Source organism: Hibiscus syriacus, unplaced genomic scaffold (genome assembly GCF_006381635.1).
Source record: "Hibiscus syriacus cultivar Baekdansim isolate YM2019G1 unplaced genomic scaffold, ASM638163v2 tig00002840_pilon, whole genome shotgun sequence".
Classification (NCBI taxonomy): Eukaryota; Viridiplantae; Streptophyta; class Magnoliopsida; order Malvales; family Malvaceae; genus Hibiscus; species Hibiscus syriacus.
Window position 1 is genome coordinate 4,735,862 of NW_024061947.1, and position 8,945 is coordinate 4,744,806.

Genomic DNA, 8,945 nt, shown 5'->3' on the forward strand with positions numbered 1-8,945 from the left:
CTCATTTTCGATATCGAAACGACGCCGTACTCCTATTAGCCTCTGCTCTTTCCGACTTAGCTTCCCTCTATTCCTCCATCGGTTTCTCCCTTAAACCCGATGAACTTCTTTCACGCGTTTCTGTTCTCAAACTTCGTGCTCACTCTTCAAGTGCGGGACTGAAAAACAAGGGCTTGAAGAAGGCAAGACGTAAACCTTCGAGAATACTCCAAAGTTCAGCATTGAGGACAGAGGAGATTCTTAGATTCTTTGAAAAGGAAAGAGAAGGGTGATAGCCATAAAAGGAAGGTTACATCAATGGTGAAAGGAAGTTTCTATTCAGAGAAGCTTGTTGATGATTCCGACTTTCCCGCAACTCAGCTTTTCATTCATCATTCGAAGTTACACTCATTTTACTTAACATCTACATGTATGTTCAGATTAGTGCCTACCTACAGAAGTAGACATATATCCAGAAGTTTGTCGTCGCTTCAAGCTCATTGCACCTTGTTTTCAGCATCAGTGAAATTTTTGCAACATACATCAGATGGAGGCTCTGCCCAGGGGATCGATTTCGACCGCTTATTCAAATCCTGCAATCGAGTGCACGTTGCTAAGCTATTGCATGCCATTGTTGTTGTTTCGGGGAAATCTCAAAGTGTTTTTTTCTCTGGCAAGCTTGTTAATGTTTAAGCTTACATTGGTGATGTCTCATTCGGGCCTCACACATTCGATCACTTTTGCTCCTGTACTAAAAGCTTGTTCAGAGCTTTCAGCTATGCTCGTAAATTGTTCGATGATATGCCGGTACGAGATATGGGTTGTTGGAATGCAATGCTTTCTGGATACTGTCAAAATGGCAATGCTGCTGAGGCATTAGATCTTTTGAATGAGATGAGATTGGAAGGGTTCTATAAGTTGGCAAATGCGCAGAAGGTTTTTGATAACATGGTAGTAAGGGATGTGGTCTCTTGGAACTCGATAATTGCTGCCTATGAGCAAAATGATGATCCAGACAGGGCACTAGCTTCATTCTACGACATGCTGCTCACGTGCTCCTTCATGCTCACCACATGTGCATTCTGAAGAAATTGCAACAAAGACCAATGCGTTTGCAGGTGAAGCCTGTCGAAAAAAGGCAAAGTAATCTTTGCTCTTTTAATGATATTGATTTGTCATCTCATCGGGTGAATAGTCCATCCAATGTTTCTTTGTTAATATTATGTTTTTTGTTAATATTCGAATTTGACAATCATATTTGTGCATTTTTTATTTTGGTCATTGATTTGGTATAAATGTTTAGGATTAATTATTATTTAGTCCTCCATATTTCTTGGTTATTTTATTTTAGTCTACAAACGTTATTTATGGGTTACTTTTGTTTCTGGTCCCTTTATTTATTTTAAATTGATTATTGGGGCTCTAATTTATTCATATTTATTTATTAGATCCTTCTAGTTTCTGTTAATATCAGTGCAGTCCTTTAAATGTCTGTTTTTGCTATTTTAAGTCCCTAATATTCTGTTTTTTCTCTTGCATCTCATTCTTAGAATTAATTTGATCCATGAATTTTAATTCTTTCCAATGTAATCCTTTTTTAATTTTAATTTTCTTTCATTCTTTTTATTTACATATTTTTTTATTTCGATCTTAATACTAACTCTTTGTTTTTGTTTGTCTTATTGTTTTTAACTTTATTTATTATCTTTTTTAAGGATAATTTTAATTGATCAAAAGGTAAATAATTATGATCGATTTTTTAAATTTTAATTTTCGCAATTAAGACAACCGATAAATTAAATGGTACCGAAAGGGCAGTTTAAGGGTGTTAATCCTTTCTTGACTGTAACCGACTCTCGAATCCGACACATTTCTGGTAAAATGCAGATCAGGTAAGATGGTGTCCGATCAACCAATTTTTTCTTTTTTTTTAAAAAATAAATGACCGGTGGCGACTCTAATCATTTTATTCAAGTCGAAATCTAATTTCGGGCCCAACCGAAAGACGGCTCCGACAGTCCACAAACAAAAACATTATTTATCATTAATGATTTGTTTTTCAAGTTAATTTTTATTTATTGAATATGATTAATGAGTACACAAATTGTATGTTAAGATGTAAATATTAGGGTTTAACATATTTTTAATGTTTATTTAAGAAAAGAAACATATATAATAATTTTGTAATATAAAAATCCACAGTGAAATCCATATTTGGAACTCAATAAAACTTCATAAACTAACATTGACTTGTCATTAATGATACTTTGAATTTAAGGAAGTTGACCCTCGTGAAGAAGAGTAGAAGAAATGTTGTCCAGATATACAGGGACGGAGCTCCCTTAGCGCTTAAGGAGCTTTACATGTTAAAATTTATATATTTCATATAATTTTGATTTAATAGTATTTTAGTTTATGTGAATATAAATATTTAAATATAAAAATTTATTAAATATTTAATCAAGTAAGAGTCGAATTAAAGAATGATAAGTTTGTGTTCTCAAATTTTTTGTCTAATTACAATTTAGGTCATTGTAAGATTAAAAATTAAATAAATTAGAAATTGTCTTGTGAGTTTCGAGTTTTTATATATATATAATTTAGGGTAAATATAAGGTAGTATCTGAATAAAGACTTTCAACTGTTTGATAATGTACGCTCATACCCTTACGTTCGTTCTTGAACTCGAGACTTCAAGGATAACAACAATCCCTTAATCACTGAAGTCGTTTGATTCATGCTAAATTTCGAATTTAAATACGTAATAAATCTTTATATATTTTTTAAATAATATAATATTTTGACTCTATCAATATTTAATTCTGACTCCATCCTGTGTATATATTTATGTCAACATAAACCTTGATACTCAAAATAAGGAGTTTTCTTCGCGCTCATTGATTCCAGAAATCAGTTTCAACATTCAACATCTTAAAGCTTTCATCATCTTGGAAAATCTCCGTCAGGATTGAATTAAATGAACACTTTTGCTATCATTTCTTTTCTCAATAAAATATTATATTTAATTGTAGCGTATTTTTCATTAAAAAATCCAGGTTTGGTAGAAGTTTTAAGAATAATATCATCAGGTTATCAAGTTTAGTGGCGGATTTAGAAATTAAAAAATGAGGGTCTAAAATTTTAATATCATATTCTAAAAATATTTGGGTATTCAAATGTTCTTATTGTTTTTATTCCTATTAACAAATTAAACTAAATTTAACATTTTTTTAAAATAATGGGTGTACATGGCTCCCGCCCTGATCAAGTCAGAGATTAATTTAACTATTATTGTATGTATTCATAAATGATACTATCCAACAAATTTATAAATGAAATATAATTATATTATCTTTGCATCCTTCCTATTTCTTATGCAACACCTTCCCTGATGAAGTGTTACTTTATTTAATTTTTCAAAATTAAACATATTAAATCTTTTATATGCTTCATTTTCTTAATACGATCCTAGTTTCAGATGTTTCACAATTACACACAGCGGTAGATGTATGTAGAACTTAGGTTGGGCACGTATTCATTATGAAATCCGAATTTTTTTATGTTAATTATTTATTTTATTAAAAACGCTCACCTTAAAATTTTACTTATAATTACTTCATCATACGAAAACTTTTTATTATCAATATATATATGTTCATCTTAAAAAAATATTTTAAGATCCGACAATGATTACCCATCATATACATTTTTCTATATTCTATTAAATGGATTTGGATCTTAATTATTATTTTAATAATCACACATACCAAACCACTTTAATAATTGAAGGTGTAGTTGTTATCTTTATAGATATCAGATTTAAACATGATTCTTATAAGTTATAAGAGTATTTAAGTATTTATTATCAAATAGTTAAAAGTTTTTTAAAATAAATATTATCTTATAATTATATGATATTATTTTAATAATAATAAAATAAATAATTCTGTACTCCAAACCCTTTTTTTAATTTATACGATTAAAAACTTTCATTATATTAGTCAAACGGAAATGATTTTATAAGAAAAACTTAGAAAGGGAGAGAGAAAAATGCAAAATGGTAAAGCTATAAAAATAAAGGCATGAAACGGCAGTTGTTGTCGTTTGAAGAGAGGAGAGCCGCCGCCACGACACCTACGTGTAAGTTTGCATGGAAATGTCAATAGTAAATACACTTTTTCCATAAGGGCACTATTGTCTTTCAATATAAATCACTAGGAAACTCCATCAAGGAATCCTCAAACGGTTTTCCATTAGAAAGTTATTACTAAACAAGGTTTTTTTTCTAATGAAAAAAATACTTTTGAAAGGGTGAAAGTATTTTTATATAATTAAGATGCAAAATTTATTATATTTTAAATTATTTATTAAATATTAATTATTATTTTTTTATAAATTCTAAATCAACGAATAAGTGAAATTATAAAGTTTTTTTATTATCTATACTAGTATATTGTTTTTAATTTGATTGATATCACAAATTAAATGCGTATTAATTTAGAAAAAAAGTAAAAACTATATATTTTAAATGAATCATTAATATTATTATATACAAAGAAAATAATTAAAATACCATTAATCAAAAGATCAAACATGTATGGAATAATTTTTTTTATAAATATGTTATTAACCTACAATTATTTGTCAGAATATTTTTATAAAATAAATAATAAAATGTTCAGGTCGTCTCTGGTTTCGAAAAGGATATCTTAAAACCGCTTTATCTGGAAAATGGGGGTTTGGAAAAAATAATAATTAATTTATAGAGAGATAAAAAGGGCTTTGTCTTTTGTGTGTAAGCATTCAATTTTATTTTTCTTTCTCCAACTCTCGTTTCTTTCATAGAAAAGAATTCTTCTTTTTCTTTCAATTTATAACCGACTCTCTATTTTTTTTTCTTTCTCTCTTGATGACTATTGAGCTCATGGAGGAGGGAAATTAGATTTGCAAAGGAATAAAAGGAAGGTGGTTTCTCCATTAATGGTGAAATTCAAGAAATTTTCAAGTAGAACAAAAACAGCAAGAGGAAGAAGAAGAAGAAGAAGCTTAGGTTGGCTTTGTGATTTTCATGGCTACCAATAGAGGCAACATGAACCACTCCATCCAACTACACCATCATCAAAATCAGCCGCAACAACAACAACAACATCAGCATCAAATACAAGATCATAACCAACATCATCAAAATCAGATTCCTTATGCAATGATGTAATCATCTTCTTCATCTTCCATCCCTTGAAACTTTATGTAATTTTTTTCTTTCCTTTTTTACAGTATCAAAACAACTACATAGAAAGCAAAAAAAAAAAAAAAAAAACCCAGAATTCATCCTCTTCACCTCTATCTACTCTAGCTCTTACACTTCCAAAACTTCTCTTTGGTCTTCTTGTGAATGTTAATTTTTTTCTTATTTTGGAAATAAGCAGAAGCAAAGATACTGGAGCTTATGATTTGGGTGAATTAGATCAAGCCCTTTTTCTCTACCTTGATGGACAAGACCCCTCCACTGTTCAAGACCAAATACGTGAGTGCTCTCTCTTTTCTCATGCATCTTCTGTTATGAAGATTCTTATTCGGACAGGTCCTGCCTTTTTCTTATCACAGAAAAAACATGTTCATGTTTTCAACACAATCTGTCACAACTTTATTTTTGACCAGATCCTTGCAGAAACAACCCAAAAAAGCTATTACTACTTTTTTTTTTCTCTTTATTTATTAATTATGTTATTAGTAAGCTTTGCACCATGACTTGTAACAAACACCTCTATGATCATGAATTTCTTGAAAAAGAAATACTCTTTACATGTACCGAAAAGTGTACGTCTAGGGAGGGTATGGGTTCTCCCTTCTGCTTTGATGAATAAAGGTACAAAAATGGAAGCATGACGATCCCTATGCTTTTTCTTCCATATTATATCTCTTGGACTGTCTGTCTTCCCTTTCTTTGATAGGGTCTTTCTTTAATCCCCTTTGCTCTCTCTTTTCATTGGAATCGAAGTTTGAATAAATGAATGTTTGTGAGATTTATTAAATGCAGATAACTCGGGAATGAGGCCTCCGACGCTGAACATTTTCCCTTCCCAGCCGATGCACGTTGAGCCACCATCATCATCATCAACAAAAGTAAAACCCCTAAAATTATTTATATTCATCTGGTAAGTAGAATTCTATTTAAATACTAATTTTCTAAGTGGATTTGTTTTGTATTTGGTAGACAAATACAGGATTAGTTTCTCCATCAACTAGTGGTTCAAAAAGACCATCAGAGCCGTCCATGGAGTTGGCCAACCTCATAACTGATGCCTCAACTTCTGCCCAGAATCAGCCAGCTAAAGCTGTCAAGGTATTATTGCGTTGAATATATTTAAATCGTGGGATAAAGAGAGATCCCATGCATTATCTTACTGGGGAAAAAAGAGCTGAGAATCCCATGGTTTTGAATTTGTTTTTGTCTAAATTTGGAATCTTTAGTTACAAGTGCATGTGTTAGTTTAGCAGCGCGAGGGGAATACAAAAGCGCCAACTTCAAGATCAGAGCAGGAAGGACCCATAACACCAGACCCTAAGGTGAAATTCTTTGACTCTCTTTTATAGACATTCACTCTTCTCTCTTTCATTTTTCTGCCACAGTTTTCTTACTCGTTTTCAGTGAAAGAGATAATGAATCTGTATGTCATTTTTTGGAATCATTTTGGAGCAGACACTGAGAAGACTTGCTCAGAATAGAGAGGCAGCAAGGAAAAGCAGGCTGAGAAAAAAGGTCAGCCCCTACAAATCATTTTCTTCTTAAACAAGGTTTAATGTACCTTTTTGGTTTTAATCACAGGCCTATGTTCAACAATTAGAATCAAGTAGGATTAGGCTTACCCAACTGGAACAAGAACTTCAAAGAGTCAGAACTCAGGTGATCATTCTCCTTGATCTCCTTTCTTAAAAGAAAATACACCCATGGGTCCTTTTTTACAACATCCGTCTGTGAATACGTAAGATATTCTGTTTGTACGTTAGGGCATGTTTCTTGGCGGTGGTAATATCTTAGGAGGAGAGCAAGGCCTTCCTGTTGGTATTAACAACATAAGCTCAGGTTTTTACTTCTCATATACATTTTTTTTTCAATACCATTCAATGGATAATTAAAAAGAAAAATCTTTTATGTTGCAGACGCTGCAGTGTTTGACATGGAATATGCGAGATGGCTAGAAGAGCACCATCGAATGATGTGCGAGCTTCGAGCGGCAGTTCAAGAGCATCTACCGGAGAACGATTTGCAGATGTTCGTGGACAACTGTTTAGCCCACTTCGACGAGATGGTGAACCTAAAAGGGATGGTGGCGAAAACCGATGTGTTTCACCTGGTGTCCGGCATGTGGAAGACTCCAGCCGAACGATGCTTCATGTGGATCGGTGGATTTCGGCCTTCTCACCTTATCAAGGTATTCTTTAACCCTAAAATGTGTATGACGGTGGGGATTCATATCGTATGTGGATAATGAAAAATGAAAAAAGCATAAAATTGAATGACGAAAGGTAGTCTTTCTGAAAAAGGAGCAGGCTAGTTGTTATTTTGATAAAGCTATGTCTGTTTACTACAATTTGTGGGCAAGTAGAGCAAATAATGAACTGCACGCTTCTCTTCTCTCTGCTTTGTCTTGGCCTTCACGGAAATCAAGGATCTTGTTCTCACTTTCATCTCCTTTTTTTGTTTCTTGTTCATAAATATCCAAGCAACATGGCAAAAAAGCACTTCAGTACCAGTTCACAACGAAGTTAAAACGAAGCAACATAATGTTTAAAGGCCTGGTTTCCTTTCTTTTTTATTGTTTGTTTCAGGTCATAGTGAATCAGATTGAGCCATTGACGGAGCAGCAGATAATGGGAATATGTGGGTTGCAGCAATCGACACAAGAAGCCGAAGAGGCTCTATCCCAAGGCTTAGAAGCTTTGAATCACTCACTTTCTGATATCATAACATCCGATTCACTCAGCTGCCCTCCTAATTTGACTAACTACGTGGGCCAAATGGCTATCGCCATGAAAAAGCTTTCCACCCTCGAAGGTTTCGTTAGACAGGTACTATATATATTCAGAATGCAAGATTAAGATTTACATTTTCAGTAGTGCACATGCTAATGGGCCCTCCTTAAATACTGGACATCCAAAGTATGCTTTTATGTCCCATATGTTTGTGATGTCATGGTCGTAACCGTTGGACTTAAAAGGGCCATCTCCTCTAATTAACTAGCTGTTCTTCAACATCATTAAAACAATACTTCTTCTTTACTTTAGTATATAATAAAATCAATATTTTGCTCTCAAAACTTGTAGGCAGATCATTTGAGGCACCAAACAATCCATCGGCTGCATCAGATCCTGACGACCCGTCAAGCTGCAAGCTGTTTGCTGGCCATTGCCGAGTACTTCCATCGCCTAAGAGCTCTCAGCTCACTCTGGTTGGCTCGGCCTCGACAGGAACAATAGGAACCCTAGCTTAAGTCTCACTCTGATTATTTATGTTTTCTTTTATGTTTTTCTCTATATATAGACTAAGAATAGATTACAACTTTGTAACTATAGTTCAAGTTTCTCTTGTTATACCTGTTTTTCGTCTTTTGGACAAAGAAATTTATCAAACAAGAAATGCAATGATTGCGGCTGTTTCTGACTGGTTAAGAAAAAGAAATGGGCATTGAGAATGGAAACCAAGGTTTGATCCTTTTTGGATCTGGTTTGGATTCTTCATGAAATGACAAATTATTAGGTTTTGTATAGAAAAGGGATGCCCAGTGTTGAATCATATAGGTGTCATTTGTCATAGCATAGAATATGAGATGTAGTTGTTGAGATTTAGGTTGTGAAATTAGTTTATTTATATTTATATTTTTAAATTGAATAGAAACAATTGATTTTATTAAAAAAAAAGAATGTTTAAAACTATAATAAAGGTTTACAACTATAATAGTAAATTA

General features: G+C 32.7%; 1 protein-coding gene across 1 annotated transcript; it reads left to right on the forward strand.

The window, feature by feature from the left end:
- Positions 1-4,852: 4,852 nt before the first annotated feature.
- Positions 4,853-8,457, forward strand: LOC120155339 (bZIP transcription factor TGA10-like). Its single transcript, XM_039166895.1, has 11 exons — positions 4,853-5,187; positions 5,406-5,503; positions 6,014-6,102; positions 6,194-6,322; positions 6,475-6,546; positions 6,680-6,739; positions 6,806-6,883; positions 6,988-7,063; positions 7,141-7,412; positions 7,810-8,049; positions 8,305-8,457. The coding sequence occupies exons 1-11, from the start codon at positions 5,048-5,050 to the stop codon at positions 8,455-8,457; spliced, it is 1,407 nt and encodes a 468-aa protein (XP_039022826.1). The 5' UTR covers positions 4,853-5,047.
- Positions 8,458-8,945: the final 488 nt, after the last annotated feature.

Coding starts and splice junctions, on each gene's coding strand:
- LOC120155339 (XM_039166895.1), top strand. CDS start 5,048: ATGGCTACCAATAGAGGCAACATGAACCACTCCATCCAACTACACCAT. Junction 6,884..6,987: donor TTCAAAGAGTCAGAACTCAG/GTGATCATTCTC, acceptor TTTGTACGTTAG/GGCATGTTTCTTGGCGGTGG. Junction 7,064..7,140: donor TATTAACAACATAAGCTCAG/GTTTTTACTTCT, acceptor TTTATGTTGCAG/ACGCTGCAGTGTTTGACATG.